Source organism: Saccopteryx bilineata, chromosome 5 (assembly GCF_036850765.1).
Source record: "Saccopteryx bilineata isolate mSacBil1 chromosome 5, mSacBil1_pri_phased_curated, whole genome shotgun sequence".
In the NCBI taxonomy this organism is placed as follows: Eukaryota; Metazoa; Chordata; class Mammalia; order Chiroptera; family Emballonuridae; genus Saccopteryx; species Saccopteryx bilineata.
In genome coordinates, this window is record NC_089494.1 from 119,792,254 (window position 1) to 119,812,715 (window position 20,462).

Below are 20,462 nucleotides of genomic sequence, written 5' to 3' on the forward strand. Positions count from 1 at the left end.
TGTGTCTGTGTGTTATATGTCTATTCATGCTTTATTCTTAACCCCTTCATCTTCTTTCATCCAGTCCTCTAACCCTTTTCCCACTGAAGGCTGTCAGTCTCTTCCATGTTGCCTGTCCTAAACCACAAAGTTTAAAGGCAGCTTGTTACATAATAGCTGATGACCAGAATGAAGAAAAATGGAACTTTTCTTTACATACCTGACTCCTTTTATTATTTCCCTTGAACTTTCTTCTTTTGCTGCACATTATTTTGATATGCAGATGAAGATTGAAGCCAGAGAGATACTTATTTGAAACTGGTCTCTATTTGAATCTTAGCAGCGATAAGACCTTGGGAAGAACAGCTAATTTCTTAGAGCCTTTCTTCCATCAATTAAATGAGAATGATAATAATACATACTTTTTAGGATCATTGAGAGGACTAAATAAAATAATGTTTGAAATGCCTGGTAGAGAAAAGGTGCTCAGTAACTGAGAAAGCCAATATTGTTAGCAGAAGTGGTAATCAAAGTGATTTCACACATACATGAGATATAAAACTGAGACCCATGGACATAGATAAAAGTGAATTGGTTACCAGGGTGTATGTGAGGGGTGGGGAGAAAGAAGGAAAGAGGGACAAATATATAGTGACAGAAAATGAATTGAGTTTGGGTGATGGGTACACAACATAATCAACAATTTAAATGCAATAGAAATATTCACCTGAAACCTATGTACTGTTATTGATCAATGTCAACCCGTTAAATTATATTTTCTAAACAAATTTTTTAAAAAGTATGCATTATAGAAATCATACATTATAGAGGTTTTATTTGTTTTGTTTTGTTTTTTCTTAGGTGAGAATAGGAAAGGCAGAGAGACAGACTCCTATATTCACCCCAACTGGGATCCACCCGGCAAGCCCACTAGGGGGCAATGCTCTGTCCATCTGGGGCTTTGCTCTATTACTCAGCAACCGAGCTCTTCTTAACACCTAAAGCAGAGGCCTTGGAGCCATCCTCAGCACCCAGGGCCAACTTGCTCCAACTGAGCCATGGCTGTGGGAGGGGAAGAGAGAGAGAAAGAGAGAAGGAATGGGGAGGGATGGAGAAGCTTCTTCTGTGTGCCCTGACTGGGAATCAAATCCAGAACATCCACATGCAGGGCTGATGCTCTACCACTGAGCCAACTAGCCAGGGCATTATGGAGTAAAAAAGTAAAAATACCTTTTAATTAAAGATATTTCATATGTTACCCCAGTATTCTGTTTTCCAGATATCATGCATATATTTAGGTTTTGATTGTGTTGCTTCTGTGACAAAAATTGTTCAGTAGCATGGTGACAACCTGGTGTGCTATTGGACTTTGGAATACGTTCTACCAATATATTTGTGTCTGAGTATCTGTGTACATGTAGAGAGATGGAAAGAGGAAAGTGACTAGGCAGTGGCACAGTGGATAGAGCATCAGACTGGGATGCAAAAAATACAGGTTCAAAACCCCGAGGTCGCTGGCTTGAGTGCAGGCTTGCCAGGTTGAATATGGGGTTGTTGACTTGAGCATGGGATCATGGACATGAGCCCATGGTCTCTGGCTTGAGCCCAGAGGTCACTAGCTTGAGGCCCAAGGTTGCTGGCTTGAGCAAGGGGTCACTTAATCTGCTGTAGCCCCCAGTCAAGGCGCATATGAGAAAGCAGTCGATGAGCAACTAAGGTGTTGCAACAAGAGTTGATGCTTCTCATCTCTCTCCCTTTTTGTCTGTCTGTCCCTATTTGTCCCTCTCTCTGTCCTAGTCACACACATAAAAAAAAGAGGGAAGTTAGGAAGAAGAAAGTGGGGAAGGAGGGAGTGTGAAAGGAGAGGAGAGAAAGGGTGGAAAAAGAGAGGAAGAGGGGTGAGGATGCGGTAGGGGGAGAGAAGAGAGGGGATAGAAGGAATGGAGAAAGAAGAAAGTTAGGAGGAGGGGAAATGAGAGAGGGAAAAGGAGAATGGCAGATGATGAAGAGGAAGGGGGGAAATTGGAGGAATAAATAAGTGAGAAAGGGTAGGGGGAAGAAAGGTGAGGAAGGAGGCAACCAGAAAGGATGGAGGAGTGGAGGGGGAGAAAATAAACATAGATATTTGAAAAAAGTGCTCTGTAAGGAATAAGGTTCCAGCTCTCTGACAGAGATCTCCAAGTTATGTGAATGTGGTAGGCCTGCATTAGCAATATGGTGGGAGAAACTGGCAAAGTGGTCTCAACTCAGCTCCATGTGGGCTAAGCTGTGGGGATCAGGACTGTATGAGCCATGACTCTGCCCTTGGGGAGCTCTCATCTAGTTCATCAGGTATAGGAAGTAACGGAAAATGTCTGTGTGCTTAGCAAATTGTAAATACCTGGGGCAGCCTGACATAAATAGACATTAGCTTTTGGGTTGGAAATAGGAAGAGAAAGATAAATCCTGCATTCCAGTGACTTCTTTGCACACTTACAGTAAAAGTCATAGTCTTAGGATTTGCATGATCTGGCCTCTGGACATCCCCAACCTCATTCTCCTATTACATTTGTTTCTTCTTCCCTCCACTAGCCTCATTGGCCTCCAGCTGCTGTTGTTCAGTGGAGAGTCCACCACCCCAGATGTCATAGGCCCCTCAACTTCTGTCTCTCCAGGACTCCGGTGGTCTTGGCATGACCCCTGCCAGCCCAGACCACCTTTCCTTCCAGCCTGTCTGGACCAGAACCCCCACCATGGTCACTCTCAGGTTCCTAAATTTTCTTGACTTTCCTACCTCACATTTTACACGAACCAATTCTGGGTGTGTGGCCATGTGTAGGTATGTGTGTGTGTGCGTTTGTGTTTGTGTGTGCATGCTTGTGTGTGCATACAGGTGTGTGTTTGGTTTGTTTCTACCACTCCTCCTACAACCTAGCCAGAAAAGTATATGGCACATAATGAAAAATCAATAAATACTTGTTGTATGAAAGAAAATGTAATCCTTTGTTAATTGATCAACTACTGGGGGACAAAATCTTTTAGGTTAATCATCTCCAATCACTAGTTTTGTATACATCAGAAGTTAGATATCACAAATGGACCTGATGGTTTAAACACACGAGTGCATTAATATGTCTATTTGGAAATACAAAGAGTATATGCTGAGTATAAATGCTGATGCATAATGTATGTTGAACAGCATAGACTCTACAACATGTAAATACTCTGTATGTGTATATGCTATAGCATACATTTATTTAGAGTTTAAATTATGTACCATATATTAGTATGTATAGACACTAACCAATTACCTATATGCTCACTAAACTATTATCACTTAAAGAAAAAGAGAAAAATTAAAAATTTTAGAATTCTTTAAAATAATAAATAGGATTCTCTTTCTTTTGACATAGGTAGGTGAAGCAGTTGATTACAGGTGGAAACCACTCATGTTGCATGAGGAAGTGACTAGTTACAGTGACTTTGGACTAGTCGGGAAATACAGGCTTGCAAGTGCACTAAATCGTTAGTTCTACTGAGGAACTTGAACCACCGTCATGGCAAACTTGTTTGCATGCTGAATTGCTTGGCAATTTTTTTCTGTTCAGAACAGAAGTAAACTAGCCAGGCTAGACTTTCTAGCTATGAGGTTTCAGAATCAGGGCATTTACATGTCCAATGGTTTCTGTAGTGTGTATGTGTGTGTGTGTGGGGTGGGGTTCAGGTGCACTTTGCTGTCTCTGCACTGAGGGGTGTGAGCCTGGAGCTCTGGCCTTATGAGGCTGTCTGTTTGTGTTCTGTGCTTCCCCCAGTGCCTCCACTGCAGGTGGAGAAAAGGGCAAGGAGAACCCCTCCTCTCTAGGCACCAGTGTGCTTCCAGTCCTCTCACCAGGAGAAAGCAGACACTGCATATGTGTGCCCATTGTCCTCCTTCCTCTCCTTCATTTGAGTCAGAATGGAGCAAACAAGGACTAATGAGTGCCTTCAAGCCTCCACATGCATCCAGTTTGTTCTTGCTGTGCTTTTGGGAATGTCCATGGGGCAAGTGTCTGTCTGGAGGGATACACACCTGCATGATGAAATAATTATTTTCTTGCATGAGTTATCATTATTATAATTATTCTATTTACATTTTAAAAACAGAAATGCTGTGCTCTTTGAACTTGTTTCCCATTATAGCATCCACTTCGGGTCTCCCTGCCGGGATGGGAACTGTGACCAAAGCAGGAAATGCGGGACCAGGGCCCGGGATGCCTTCTGTGGCTCAGGCATGGTGGCTGCCTGCCAGGGCACAAACTGGAGCTTTCATTCAGTCTTCCTATTAGCCTCATTCATTCAGGACATTGATTTAAAATTTTTAGGTGGTGAAAGTGTAGAAATCTAGTGACAGTGGTGTGCACAATGTCACATAACTGAGTAAGAGGCAGAAAGAGTCAAGATGCCACTGGCTCTATGGTCCTCTCCCAAATCTATGCCCGTCCCACACAAATATCCTTATGAAATTAAAGGCAGTAACATTAGGAAAATAAACCATGCACAAGGGCAATGGAGTAGCCAAACTGACATCACAGAATGCAGATACTAAAGGAAGCTCCATAGTCACAAATAACAATACTTACATTTTCCCCCCTCAATCCCACTAAACCCAATCCTTGTAAATAGAGAGACCACGCATAAAAAAAAAAAAAAAGATAAAGTAGGTTTTTGAGATACAGACATTTTGCAAATAGTGCAGAGAGTGACATGTACAAGTTTGACAGCCAGGAGAGAGAAACGCAAACAAATCCAAGTTGCCCCTCTCAGGGCGCACCCTCCAGGGACGCCGGGGAAAGGGCTCCAGACTCGCACCTCAGATTTAATCAGCCCTGCGAGCGAACCTGGTCCCAGGCCAGTACAGTAACTGATTTTTTCCAATGACGATACTGAGTCATCAGAAAAAGGTTACATTTTATGTTCAGAATTATCCATTTAACAAGGCAAGGAAGTGTGCAATCTGAGAAAGATTTTCATTTCAAATTGTAATTCTTTCAAATGATTTTTGGTGCTTTAAAAGGATAAGTGACAGTTATGTGGAAAATTCACTTATGTGGAACAAGGTCTTCCCTAAAGATCCTTGATCAGTGAGGCTGTGTGTTACGTATAGTCAGCTTTATATCCCCCCACTGACTTTTTTTGATGTGTCATTGTCTAGTTTTCTCAAGCCTTTACAATTCCTAACTTCCAAGCATCGGACTACAGATGACTTGAAGTTAAAGACTTTGCTGACCTTTCTTGGACATCCCACTTCCCTAGGGTGAGCAGCCTTTTTTTTTTTTCTGCAATGAAACAAATGATGAATTAATTAATGATTACAAAAATGACTGATTCCCAAGACACCATAATCTCTGACCATGCCCACCCAGCATTATGCAAAATTATTTTACTTGTATTGGTAAGCAGTCTTAGAAGGTTTTTTTTTTTTTTTTGGTTGGTTGGTTCTGTTTTTGGGAGGGGCTTTTGTCATGCAAATATGTGAATAACTAACTAAGTCAACCATCCATTCCAAAAAAATAACCATAGGAAAAAAAATTAAAAATAAGGTTCATCTCATTTTTTTCTAAAAGTGAATTTTATTATCATAAAATAGATTTCCATGAAGGCTGTCACTTTTCAGGTGACTAGCATGGCAAGCATACAAGACCAACTCTGCCACCTGCCTGCTGGCCTCACTGCTTAGCTTGCCCACTGTGTACTGTGCCCCAGACAACACTCACCACTCTTCGGTGAAAGCACTGGGATACCTGTCACTTTCTCATGTGCTCAAATGTCCCATGTCCACATTTTTATGTCTAGCTCAAATGCCCTCTTCACATACCATTGCTCTCAAGGCGTGACTGCTGAAGGAAAGGTGTTGTTGTCATTCCCCTTTTGAAGATGTGAAAAAAAAAACAGGACTTCTTCCTGATCACACCTCAGGGATCAGAGTCAAGGCTGGTCCACTACCCGCCCTCTCCTGGCCATCTTTCTCTGCACAGCTCAGTGCACAGCTGTTACCACAACCCCCTGGTTAGCAAACACCCATCTGCATGATAGTCCAGACTCATGGAGCCTACCTGCCACCTTGTGGTCACCCTGCACAGCCCATGCAGAGCAACAGGGGCAAGTGTGAGCCTTACCTGGTGTGTTGAGCAAGCGGGACCTCCTGCAGTAGTAGGCTACCTCCTGCTCACAGTGCTCTGAGCTGTCAATCAGGGCCTCCAGCTGCTCCATGCTGCCACTGTAGTCCAAGGCCATGGAGTAGGGCTTCTCAGGGCTGGTGCCCCACACACGGGTGAGCTCTGTGTTGTTGTGCTGCACAGACGTCCAGATCTTGTCCTCTGCCCAGAAAACACAATCCAAGGAAGCAGAGATTAGAAGGGACCTCAGACCTAAGAGATCACACTTATATATCACAATGTATCTGAAAAATAAAAAAAAGAGAAACATAAAAGTGGTGTGATGGTCATATACACTATGGAATACTACTCAACCATAAGAAATGATGACATCGGATCACTTACAGCAAAAGGGTGGGATCTTGATAACATGATACGAAGTGAAATAAGTAAATCAGAAAAAAACAGGAACTGCATTATTGCATACGTAGGTGGGATATAAAAGTGAAACTAAGAGACATTGATAAGAATGTGGTAGTTACAGGGGGAGGGGGGAAAGGGAGAGGGAAAGGGGGAGGGGGAGAGGCACAAAGAAAACTAGATAGAAGGTGACAGAGGACAATCTGACTTTGGGTGATGGGTATGCAATATAATTGAATGACAAGATAACCTGGACTTGTTATCTTTGAATATATGTATCCTGATTTATTGATGTCGCCCCATTAAAAAAATAAAATTATAAAAAATAAAATAAAATAAAAGTGGTGTGATGGGTGGCTAGACATGCAACCATCAATCGTCACGTGAGTGCACAACTCATGGGAAGACTTTGATCAGGAAATTTTCTTTCCTTATAGAGCTCCACTCAGAGTCAGAATGGAGGTTAGTAATCTTAAGAGCTACTGTTTTGGAGCCTTTACTCCATACGCTGTATGCTAAGCCTTTAAAGTCCATTATCTCATTTAAAATTAATATTACTTAAATCAGAATGGAGTTGATACAGCCAGGTCAGAAATAAGGAAGAGGCAAGAGAGGAGCCTCAGGCAGCTTATTCAGAACAGCACAGTTAGAAAGTAAGCAAGCAAGAACTGGCACCCAGAATTTCTAGCCTCCAAAGCTGTCCCTCTAGCTACTGACACATTCTCCTTCACAAGAGAAACACTAGCATCTATGATTATCTCAGAAAACCATAAGTTCCCCGTGGAAAATAAGACTTACACACAGAGAATATCTGTAAAATACACACAATTAACAAAGACAGAACTGTACAATCCACACTGAACTTCAGGGCATTTACCTGTGTGTTTTTTTATTATTTATTCTCCATATTACCTCTATCTGCCAACCATGTTTGTGGAGACTTACAACAAAGGAACACACGCAGATGAGGGCCTCAGTCAGTGGGGAGAACACGCTCTGCCTCTGACAGGTAAGAACGGAAGGGAGGGAGTGAGGAGAGGAATTTCAGTTTTAGAAATTAAAAAACCTGTATGTAAAACATCTTTCTTCTTACAACAAGCTTAGACAAGCCATCTCACATTTGGGGAGTCTCAGTTTCACCATAAGTAAAAAAGAAAACAAAAATAAAAAGACAGCAATACCTCCTATTGGCTATCACTGTACAATAGCCACCAAAAACTATGAAGTTGCAAGGCCCTATCTGGAAGGCATCAGATATTCTGTGATAATCACTTAGGCTGAAATATTTGCTTTAATTGGGCATAGACTTTATTTTTGAAAATGCTTACAAATAAAGAAAAGGGGAAAGTAGATCTTGGCAAGTTTTGTCATGTGAGAATCTATCACACAATAACATCATTACTCCTCCTGGATTCTGAGAGCTGGAAAAGAACCCAACATAGACTTCATGTGGTTTCCTTCTTCCCTCACCTCTTCAGTCTTACAAGTGAAAAAACCAAGATCTAAGAAGTAAAGAAATGGCCCAAGGTAGTTCTGTTAGACAAAAACAATGAGCATACACACTGTTTATTAGTAAGTACTACTAAGAAGCAAGATGGTGACTTGGGATAATGAACTTCATTGCTTGCACTTCAGTTTTAACACTGTACAAAAAAGAAAGAGAAGAGGAGAGTTTGGGTTAGGTGATCTCTATAATACCTGCCAACTTTAAAAAAAATGAGTGTATTTCTTGCAGCATAAAATTAAACTGTGCTCAAACTTTCTGATTCATCTTAGTACTGCTTCCTAGAGCCAGCCTCTAATAACCTACATGTCTCCCATGTCTAATTGAGGCAGAATGACATTTTCTATAAAGTATAGAAAAATCAGAATGAAGGTTAATGGATTTGACCTTGACAGTAAAAACAGGACATAATTTATATTGGTAAAAATAATAATGTTACACAAATTAACAAAAATTTTTCAAATATGCTGATGCCATTACAAACACATGCTGACAAAATTATAAATAAAAAGCAATTGTGCAATAATGTATTGGTTGTAGAGGGATACAGAAAGACTGACCATTGTGGAATGTCCATGGCACTTAGAAACAGAACAGGAAAACCTAGTCTAATAATAGATGCTATGTTACTGTTTCAGACTAAGACGTTTTACAATCCTGCTCATGACAATCTACCATGGTAAAACTCTACATATCTATTTCTTTATATCTATGTCTATACATATATAAAGTTATAGATATATAGATATATAAATTGGTCCCCAATATGTCTCCACGCTGTGTTCAATCAGTCTGACTTTATTTATTCATTTTTTTTTTAGAGAGGAGAGAGAGAGGGAGAGAGAGAGAGACAGAGAGGGAGAAGCGGGGAGGAGTTGGAAGCATCAACTCCCATATGTGCCCCGACCAGGCAAGCCCAGGGTTTCGAACTGGCGACCTCAGTATTTCCAGGTCAACGCTTAGTCCACTGTGCCACCACAGGTCAGACTCAATCGGTCTGACTTTAAAGGTGACCCACATAGTATCATTAAATCAGAGGGATTAGGACTCCCTTCCTGATGAACATTGACTTTCCTATCTATCCATTCATCTAATTGTTCATTCATTCATTAATTGATTTGCTTATTCACTTAGTCATTGACTCACTTTGTCAAAATCATATTTTATCTTTCGAAAATGGAAAAGAAAGCTGTGTCTGACAAACCATTTTTCGTCTTAAAGATACTAATATTGCTACCCTGCCTCTGGACCCTGAGCGTAAATCGAAGTTCTAATAATTCAACCATTGACACTTTTTGATGTATGCAATACATGGGAGGTACAAAGGAACAACAGAGCTCTAAAGTGCCCCCTACAGTTCACCTGCATGTCACAAGCTCTCCCTGCAAGTACAACATGAGTGACAGGATGTGATGACTCATAACCCAGGTCTCTCTGTTGGCTCTCTTTTCTTTCTTTTTTTTTTTTTTGGCTCTCTTTTCAAAAATAACTTTTTTTAATCTGATTTTCTGTTGAGTGATAGCAGCGTAATGATGGAAAGCAAGGGAGAAAATGGGTATTATTTTTTTTCTCACTTTCTATTGTTTCCCCTCAACTTCACTAGCGGCAGGGCTGATTAAGCCCTGGCCCTGAGAAAGTATTAAAGGACAGTGGTCACTGTCACTCCTGAGAGCCTGACATGGTGGCTGAGGCTCCTGCTGCCCCGTCTAGAGTGGGGACTGTGGTTTTAGTGGGGGAAGAGCTCTGTGGAGGTCAGCTCTGAAGGATTTTAAAACAAGTAAGTTGTGTTCTGAACAGCCCTTTAGGTGAACGCAGAGGATTCATTCATAAAATCACACATACTTGTGCTATATAAATGGGTCCATGAAGCTCAATATTCAAGATGGTCCATTTAGTCAATGGGTAGGTAGTTGGAAACCAGTGTGTACAGCCTGGACTCTAAGTCAGAGGATGGGTCTGTGTGCCAGCTTGATACTTACTGCCTAAGCAACCTTGGTCAAATGATTGTTTCTCTAGAGTTCAATTTTCTCATCAATAATAGTTGAAAAGCAGTAACAATGCCATCTTTAAGAATGATTATAAAGATTAATTGAGGGGATTTGTGCAAGAAGTCCATTATTAACCAAAATACTAAGCCTTTCACAGAAATCTATCTTGTGTATTTTATATAAAGGCATCAAGGCAGATATCAAATGATGTTATTATTTAAATTTTTCCCCTTTATTTGGTGGTAAAGGGAGAGAGAGAAATGTATCAACTCATTGTACCACTTATTCATACACTCATCGGTGCTTCTCATGTGTCCTGACAGGGAACCAAGCAGGCGGAGACGGTGCTCTCTCCATCCACCGAGCCACCCGGCCCAGGCCATATGCAATTATTGACAATAGCATTAAGAAGAAGGAGAAAGTATGAATTGACCTCAGGTTACTCTCAAAGTAGTTTGTATTAAAAGGGTTCTTTCCCAGAACATAAATTAAGAGACACCTTGAGGGGAAATAAGAAAAATTGAGTTTAGCCTTCCCTCCCCAAATCCATCCGGGTCCATGAGGAAAACATCCCTTTTTCAAAAGACCCAAGAAAGGAATTGCTTTCTTTCTAAAGTTCTGTGAACCTGATCTCCCACATAACAAAAGCTCCAGAAGTTGCCTTGTGATTCAAGAAGGGCCAGTTTCATGCAGGGAATGAGGGTAAATCTTCTAAATGCTGTGACTGGAAAAGCATCACTAAATCCTCCAGGCTCCCAACACTGCCTCAGGTGGCCCGCCTCCAGAGCCCTCCAGCACAGGACAGGTGTTCCAGTTTCCAGAGAAGCATCTGGGGCTGCCTTGAGGCAGTCTAGATTACTGACAAGTCCACACAGGAGAACCTGTGCTCTGCTACCCACTAGCAGTGAGACTTTAGGAAAATTACATAACCACATCTGAAGATTCCCCATTGGAAAACAGGGATTTTAATCATTTTTATAATGATTTATAATATTATGTTTTACATGAGCACATAATAGGTTGCCTATTATACAAAAGAGTTAAAAATGTATACATTAAAACTTTGTTTTAAATAACATTAGAATGAAGACTTCAGCTTCATTCCTTGGGGGGGGGGGGGGTAGGGAGCTCATCCAGCAAATGAGGTTAAGCAGCAGGATGGAGTGCAGAGCCTGTATCCTCGCCCTGCTACATGTGATAAATTATTACCTACTTGTTCCATTATCTTTTCACTCCGGAATAGCCTCGTGTCTCTCTGTATTTATTGGTGTCCCTTACATTTCCTGAAGTGTCTTCAGCAGAATGTGTTGTTTAATTTTCATGGACTCCAAAACCTAAAGAAACACACTAATACAGCCCATTTACCTCTCATGCCTTCTACTGGGTACCACCTCTCACCCCCACTGAGAAGCAGAGTCCCAGCTCTCTGACTTGCTCAAACGAATACAGGTGTTGTGTTATCTAGCATAAATTTTTGCTCAAGAGGATACTGCATTTTGAAATTTTGAATGGCAAGAATCTGTTCAATTCCCTAATCATCTCAATGAGTTTAAAGTAATAATAATTACATATTTAAAATATTTGCTTTTTTCTATCTCTCCAATATATGGTTTGCAAGTATTTTCTCCCATTTCATAGATGGCCTATTTTTTTCTCTTACTGTGCAGAAGGCTTTCTGTTTGACACAGTCCCACTTGTTGGCTTTGCTTCTGTTGCTCGTGTTTTTGGTGTCATATGAAAAAATCATCACCAAGACTGCTGCCCAGGAGGTTCTTCCCAATATCTTTTCCTCAGGAGTGGTTTTGATATCTGGTCTTATGCCAAAGTCTTTAATCCATTTTGAATTAATTTTTCTGAGTCATGTAAAATAAAGGTCTAATTTCATTTTTCCATATGTGGGTATTCAGTTTTTCCAGAAAAAAAAGTATATTTTTCTTTAGTGGGTATACCTCACACCCTTGTTAAATATGAATTGACTGTAACACACGGTTTTATTTCTGGGCTTTCTATTATGTTTCGTTCATTTATATTATGCTAGTGCCATGCTGTTTTAAGACATGGGAAATGAGAGATGTTGTTTAAAATTACAGACCTGTAGATAGATATATTCTGTAGATCTAAGGTACAGCTTAGTGTTAATTAATAGTCAATAGTTTCATATTATAAACTTCAAAGTTGCTAAGATACTAGATCTTGTTCTCACCACAAGAGAAAAGAAGACAGTTATGAAAGGTGATGGAGGTGTTGTTAGCTAACACTATTGTGGCAATCATATTGCCATATGTAAATGTATCCAATCAATATAGTGTATACCTTAACTTATACAATATTATATGTCAATTGCATCTCCCTAATCTTTTAAAATGAAAATAAAATATTTTTTTAAACATATCACTCAGCTATGATGCTTATTCACTGGCATAAATGTCGTGATTTTCATGAGCACAAGCCACACCACCTATCATGCCACCTTTACACGTAAAGAAATCACGGGTCACAGGTATCAAATAACATGTGTGAGAAAGTTCGAAAGCATTGTTTCAAAGACATAACAATACATTATTATGTATATTAGTAAATCATTTTTCTAATGGCATTGTGAATTTAACATTCAATTCTATTTTCATAAGGCTATTAGATTTCTCAAGATGTAAAACATGAGGAAGACAAGATGGCACTGGAGTAGGCAGACGTACCAACATCTACCTCCCAGAACCAAAGTGAATTACAAGCTAATTTTAAGAACCATCATCTGGAAAAACCAACTGTGGACTAAACTAAGAGGACTCTTCAACAAAGGAACACTGAAGAAGCCACACTGAGACTGGTAGGAAAAGCGGAAACGAGGAGAAGGCTGCCCAGTTCCCTGGAGCGAATGGCAGCCGGGAGAGACTCGTGTGGTGGGAAGTGAGTTTAGCAGAGGGGGAAGGGTCCTGAGCCCCAGGAACAAGGCCCCAGCCTGCAGCCCCAGAGCTTAGAAGAGGCCTAAGGACAGTATTTAGCTGGAAACAAGTCAGGATACTGTTTGTGAGAGTCTGATTTCTCAGACCCAGGATTCTTCTTAAAGGGACCACGCAGAACACCTCTCTCACAACCACTCACCTGGGGCTCCCGGAGAGAGGAGAGGACCAGAGTAACAGGAAGAGAGTATAATCTAGGAGGCACAGGGAGAAACATTTTGGGAGATAGCCACCCTAACCCCTGAGACGAGTCACTCCCCAAATCTGAAGTGAATATTTCCCCTGGAAACAGCAATACCAACAAAGGGAAGCAGGACACCAGCCAAACAAGCTCCAGAGGGCACTCAGAGCAGAGTCGCTTAGAAGGAGGGAGCTTTTGGGTCTACAGTAGTGAGTCTTAGGGTCTGAGCTGCAGTGCCCACACCCACGTGGCTGAGGGCTCGCCAGAGGGTGGGAGACAGCAGATGGAAGCATGGTTCTGTCTGCATGGACGAAAGCCAGCTGGCCACCACTGGGCCCAGGTGTGAGCTCAGTCTTGCCTGGCTGGGGAGGAGAGGGAGTGCAAAAGCGGTCAAGCCCAGCTGCTGGCAGCCAGTAATCCAGCCTGAGGGAGAAGGGTGGGAACCCCGGAAAGGGTGGAGACAAGCCCCTGAGCAAGGGCGCAGAAGCACAACCTTGCCCCGCCCGTGCAACCCAGGCTTGTGGTCTGACTCGGGAGCCAGCTCTTCCCATGGGAGTGGAGCCAAAAGCCCAGAACAGGTGGGCACACAGTCCTGCCCGGCCGGTAGAGCCAAGGCTAGCAGCTGTTCCACGAGCGGGCTCCTCCTGCAAGGGCGGGGCGAAAGCCTGGAAACAGGCAGAGACCTACAGCTGAGCAAAGGTGCTCACCAGTGCCCTCAGGACTGAGCATAACGTCATCCATGAGGGCGGGGCAAAGGCCAAGGCCACCAAGGCTTGTGCACCCAAGCACGTGATCACAGCCACTCCCTTGAAGAGAAATGCAGAGGCAGAGAAATGCAACACAAATGAAACAAGAGAAATCCCCAGAAAAGGACCTAAATGAATCAGATATAACCAAATTACAAGATGCAGAGTTTAAAATAATGATTTTTATGATGCTCAAAGATATTAGAACAACAATAGATGGTCATTACGAAAACCTAAATAAAGAGATAGCAAATATAAAAAAGGACATTGAAATAATAAAAAAGAATCAGTCAGAAATGACAAATACAATATCTGAAATAAAGAATACAATGGAAGGAATTAAAAGCAGGATGCATGAAGCAGAGAATTGAATCAGCGAGTTACAGGACACGATAAATAAAGGCACGGAAGCAGAGCAGAAAAAAGAAAAGAGACTCAAAAAGTCTGAGGAAACTCTAAGAGAGCTCTGTGACAACATGAAGAGAAATAACATCCGCATCATAGGGGTTCTTAAAGAAGAAGAGAAAGAACAAGGGATAGAGACTTTCTTCAAACATATCATAGCTGAAAACTTCCCTCAATTAAGGCAGGAAAACATCTCACAGGTTCAGGAAGCACAGAGAACTCCATTAAGGAGAAACCCAAAGAAATCAACACCAAGACACATCATAATTAAAATACCAAAGCTAAGTGATAAAGAGAAAATATTATAAGCTGCTAGAGAAAAAAAGACTATCACCTACAAAGGAGCCCCCATAAGGATGACTTCTGATTTCTCAACAGAAACACTTGAGGCCAGAAGGGAATGGCAAGAAATACTCAAAGTAATGCAGAACAAGAGCCTACAACCAAGACTACTTTACTACTTTATCCAGCAAAGCTATCATTTAAAATTGAAGGAGAAATAAAAAGCTTTACAGACAAAAAATAAAAATAAAAACTCAAGGAATTCACTGCAACCAAACCAAAGCTGCAAGAAATGCTAAGGGACCTGTTGTAAATAGATCAAAGGAGAAAAAGAATATAGCAAAAGAGGAATAGAGTTTTAAAGAATAAAATGGCAATAAACAATTACATATTAATAATAACCTTAAATGTAAATGGATTAAATCATCCAATCAAAAGACATAGGGTAGCTGCATCGATAAGAAAACAGGACCCATACATATGCTGTCTACAAAAGACACACCTTAAATCAAAAGATGAACACAGACTATAGAAAAAAGGATGGAAAAAAATATTTCACACAAATGGAAATGAAAAAAAAGCTGGGGTAGCAATACTTATATCAGACAAAATGGACTTTAAAACAAAGACCATAGTTAGAGAAAAAGAAGGTCATTACATAATGATAAAGGGAGCAATCCAAAAGGAAGATATAACCATTATAAATATCTATGCACCTAATATAGGAGCACCTAAATATATAAAGCAGACTTTGATGGACTTAAAGGGCGAGATCAACAGCAATACTATAATAGTAGGGGATTTCAATACCCCATTTACATCATTAGATAGATCCTCAAGAAAGAAAATTAACAAAGAAACAGCAGACTTAAAGGACATATTAGATCAACTTGATTTAATAGATATCTTCAGAACCTTTCACCCTAAAACAGCAGAATAAACATTCTTTTCAAGCATTCATGGTACATTCTCTAGAATAGACCACATGTTAGGGCACAAAAGCAGTCTCAACAAATTTAAGAAGATTGAAATTATATCAAGCACTTTCTCTGATCACAATGGCATTAAACTAGAAATCAACCACAACAGAAAAACTGAAAAACATTCAAACACTTGGAAACTAAATAGCATGTTATTAAATAATGACTGGGTTAACAATGAGATCAAAGAAGAAATTAAAAAATTTCTAGAAACAAATGATAATGAGCATACATCAACTCAAAATTTATGGGACACAGCAAAAGCAGTTCTGAGAGGGAAGTTTATAGCATTACAAGCATACCTCAAAAAGCTAGAAAAAGTTCAAATAAACAACTTGACCCTACATCGAAAAGAACTAGAAAAAGAACAGCAAGTAAAGCCCAGATCTAGTAGAAGGAAGGAAATAATAAAGATCAGAGCAGAAATAAATGACATAGAGGCTAAAGAAACAATACAGAGGATCAATGAAACCAGGAGCTGGTTCTTTGAAAAGGTAAACAAGATTGATGAACTTTTAACCAGACTCACCAAGAAAAAAAGAGAGAGGACTCAAATAAATAAAATTAGAAATGAGAGTGGAGAAATAACAACTGATACAACAGAAACACAAAATATTGTAAAAAAATACTATGAAGAACTGTATGGCAAAAAACTAGACAACCTAGATGAAATGGACAAATTCCTTGAAACATATAATCTTCCAAAATTCAATCTGGAAGAATCAGAAAACCTAAACAGACCAATTACAACAAATGAGATTGAAACAGCTATCAAAAAACTTCCAAAAAAGAAAAGTCCTGGGCCTGATGGCTTCACAAGTGAATTCTACCAAATATTCAAAGAAGAACTAACTCCTATACTTCTCAAGCTATTTCAAAAAATTCAAGAGGAAGAAAGACTTCCAAACTCCTTTTATGAGGCGAGTATAATTCTGATTCCAAAACCAGGCAAAGTCAACACAAAAAAGAAAATTATAGGCCAATATCCCTGATGAATTTAGATGTAAAAATCTTCAACAAAATAAATATTAGCAAACTGGATCCTGCAATATATGAAAAAAATCATACACCACGATCAAGTGGGATGTATTCTTGGGAGGCAAGGCTGATACAATATTCGCAAATCAACCAATGTGATTCATCACATAAACAAAAGGAAGGAGAAAAACCACATGATAATTTCAATAGATACAGAAAAAGCATTTGATAAAATCCAGCACCTATTCATGATCAAAACTCTCAGCACAGTGGGAATAGAGGGAACATACCTCAACATGATAAAGGCCATCTATGACAAACCCACAGCCAATATAATACTCAATGGGCAAAAATTAAAAGCAATCCCCTTAAGATCAGGAACAAGGCAGGGGTGCCCCCTTTCACCACTCTTATTCAACATAGTTCTGGAAGTCCTAACCACAGCAATCAGACAAGAAAAAGAAATAAAAGGCATCCAAATTGGAAAAGAAGAAGTAAAACTATCATTATTTGTAGATGATATGATATTGTATATAGAAAATCCTAAAGTCTCAGTCAAAAAACTACTAGACCTGATAAATGAATTCGGCAAGGTGAGAGGATATAAAATCAATACTCAGAAATCAGAGGCATTTTTATACACTAACAATGAACTGTCAGAAAGAGAAATCAAGGAATCAATCCCCTTTACCATTGCAACCAAAAAAATAAAGTACCTAGGAATAAATTTAACCAGGGAGATTAAAGACTTTTACTCAGAAAATTATAAAACATTGATAAAAGAAATCAAGGAAGATATGAACAAGTGGAGGCATACACTGTGCTCATGGTTAGGAAGAATAAACATCATTAAAATATCTATATTACCCAAATCAATTTATAAATTCAATGCAATACTGATTAAAATACCAATGACTTACTTCTAAGATATAGAACACATATTCCAAAAATTTATATGGAACCAAAAGAGAACACAAATAGCCTCAGCAATCTTGAAAAGGAAGAATAAAGCGGGAGGTATCACACTTCCAGATATCAAGTTATATTATAAGGCCATTGTACTCAAAACAGCATGGTACTGGCATAAGAACAGGCATATAGATCAATGGAATAGAACTGAGAACCCAGAAATAAACCCACACTTTCATCAACAACTGATATTTGACAAAAGAGGTAAGAGCATACATTGCAGTAAAGACAGCCTCTTCAAGAAATAATGTTGGGAAAATTGGACAGCTACCTGCAAAAAAAAAATGCAACTAGACCAACAAATTACACCACTCACAAAAATAAACTCAAAATGGATAAAAGACTTGAATGTAAGCCGTGAAACCATAAGCATCTTAGAAGAAAACATAGGCAGTAAGCTCTCTGACATCTCTCGCAGCAATATATTTGCTGATTTGTCTCCACAGGCAAGTGAAATAAAAGACAGGATAAACAATTGGGACTTTACCAAACTAAAAAGCTTCTGCACAGCTAAAGACAATAAGAACAGAATAAAAAGACAAACTACACAATGGGAGAATATATTTGACAATGTGTCTGATAAGGGGTTAATAACCAAAATTTATAAAGAACTTGTAAAACTTAATACCAGGAAGACAAACAATCCAATCCAAAAATGGGCAAAAGAAATGAATAGACACTTCTCCAAAGAGATCATACAGATGGCCAATAGGGATATGAAAAAAATGCTCAACATCACTAATTATTAGAGAAATGCAAATTAAAACCACAATGAGATATCACCTCACACCAGTCAGAATGGCGCTCATCAATAAAATAACACAGAATAAGTGCTGGCGAGGATGTGGAGAAAAGGGAACCCTCCTGCACTGTTGTTGGGAATGCAGACTGGTGCAGCCACTGTGGAAAACAGTATGGAAATTCCTCAAGAAATTAAAAATCGAACTGCCTTTTGACCCAGCTATCCCACTGTTACGAATATACCCCAAGAACACCATAGCACTGTTTGAAAAGAAGAAATGCACCCCTATGTTTATGGCATCATTGTTCACAATAGCAAAGATCTGGAAACAGCCCAAGTGTCCATCAGAGGATGAGTGGATTAAAAAGCTTTGGTATATACTATGGAATACTACTCAGCCATAAGAAATGATGACATAGGATCTTTTACAACAACATGGATGGGCCTCGATAACATTATACTGAGCGAAATAAGTAAATCAGAAAGAACTAAGAACTATATGATTCCATACATAGGTGGGACATAAAAATGAGACTCAGAGAAATGGACGACAGAGTTGGGGTTACAGGGTGGGGGGGAGAGGAGGGGAGGAGAGGGAGGAGGTTAGTGGAGGGGCACAAAGAAAACCAGTTAGAAGGTGACAGAAGACAATTTTATCAATGTCACCCCATCAAAATTAACCAAAAAAAAAAAAAGATGTAAAACATATTTATTCTTGCATTCAAATATGTGTCCAGTAAGCGCTGTCCTTGCCACTGGACTACGAACACAGAACAATAATATGCTGCAAAACTCCTTCAAGAGTTCACCATCGTTTGGGGGGAAAGAGTTGTGTGCACAAGAATGACAAATATCTCATGCTGTTATAAGTCTTCCTGTGAGGAGTAAGTAGGGCTGCTTAGAGATCTGTTGGGGGGCACTGTCGGACTGGGGGTTGTTAGAGAAGCCTGTCAGAGGGATACTATGCCCTTTTTTTCTTGAAAATGGATGACAGTTCAACAAGAGTCTTTATTCTCTGACCAAATGAGCCCAGACTATATTGGGCATCTTGTAGGACTTCTTTGTCAAGTGACAAGATTAATTCATCACTCTCACTTGTATTCTACTGGGTTCTTTCTTCCAACATTTTCAGAACTGCTTTTCTATGAACCTGTTATGTGATGGTCCAAATTAAAAAAAAATAAATGTGAAGTTATAAGATCAAAACATACATACATTCAACAACAACATCAAAAAGAAAGGAGAAAAAAAAGTATATACAAAGTCCTCATGGTAGATTATTCTTCAACCTTCTATAATGCCGTGAAATCTTTCCAAGTTCTCACCCAGAAAGCCCTCTGTGCCCCTTCATCCTGGTAACTTGCTTGATTCTTCTTGGTCTCATTTCAGGAGCTGTATACTGTTGACATGTAGAGCCACTATTTAATTTTTTTCATATTTTTATTTCTCTTATTCTTTCTGATTGCTATTATTATTGTGATGATCATTTTTGTTAATAACAATAACAGATGCTATAAGTTGTTTCATTTGTTACCATGGAGATCATTCCTCAGGGAAAAAAGAATAAAAAAATAATGAAAAAAGAAAGTGAGACAAAACATAGATGATTAATAAGACCTCATTTTAAACACATATCTGTTTCTTTGCAGAGCCAGAGGCGGGGCAGGGGTGGAAACTGCAATTTTTCTATCACAATACTTGGAAGGAACTCTACAGGTTGTCAATATCCAGCTTAATTGAATTTAAATCACTTTGGGGAGCTGCTTATAGTCTTTTGAAAAATGTGCCAATTCACTTATACACCTACTGTAATAAAGCAAGTCCATATTAGGGTCGCTGGGGTCACTTCTGGTACAGTTAGCTATGTTGATAAAGTGAATTTCCTATGCCAAGAGTAAAGATAGCTTAAATAATCCTCAAAGCACTGTCTCTACCACTCATTTTCCATCTACAACCTCTTGACATTGCTTGTCGTTTTGCATTGCTAGTTATTTAATTTTTTAGCTGTTTCTATCTTGTCTCCCCATTTTAAATCACAAGCGATAAATGTTGAGAAAATGTGGGCGTAGAAAGGGCTTTTCTGGGCGATGGAGGCAGATGCTACGGAGGGAAGCAAGGTTTCCAGGATCGTGGACCTGGGCCCGAGGCAGTGCCAGCTCTGGACTGCCTAGACTTGAACATGGTAGAGACGCTTAACCTCCTCATACCTCTGTCT

General features: G+C 39.7%; 1 protein-coding gene across 3 annotated transcripts in view; it reads right to left on the reverse strand.

Annotated features, from left to right (window-relative positions):
• The window catches only part of CNTNAP5 (contactin associated protein family member 5), an 884,141-nt gene that overhangs the window by 241,267 nt on the left and 622,412 nt on the right, over positions 1–20,462 (reverse strand). For all 3 annotated transcript variants that reach the window (XM_066280702.1, XM_066280703.1, XM_066280701.1), the window contains one exon: positions 6,114–6,314. In XM_066280702.1, coding sequence (XP_066136799.1) covers positions 6,114–6,314 — 201 coding nt within the window. The remainder of the gene's footprint in view (positions 1–6,113; positions 6,315–20,462) is intronic.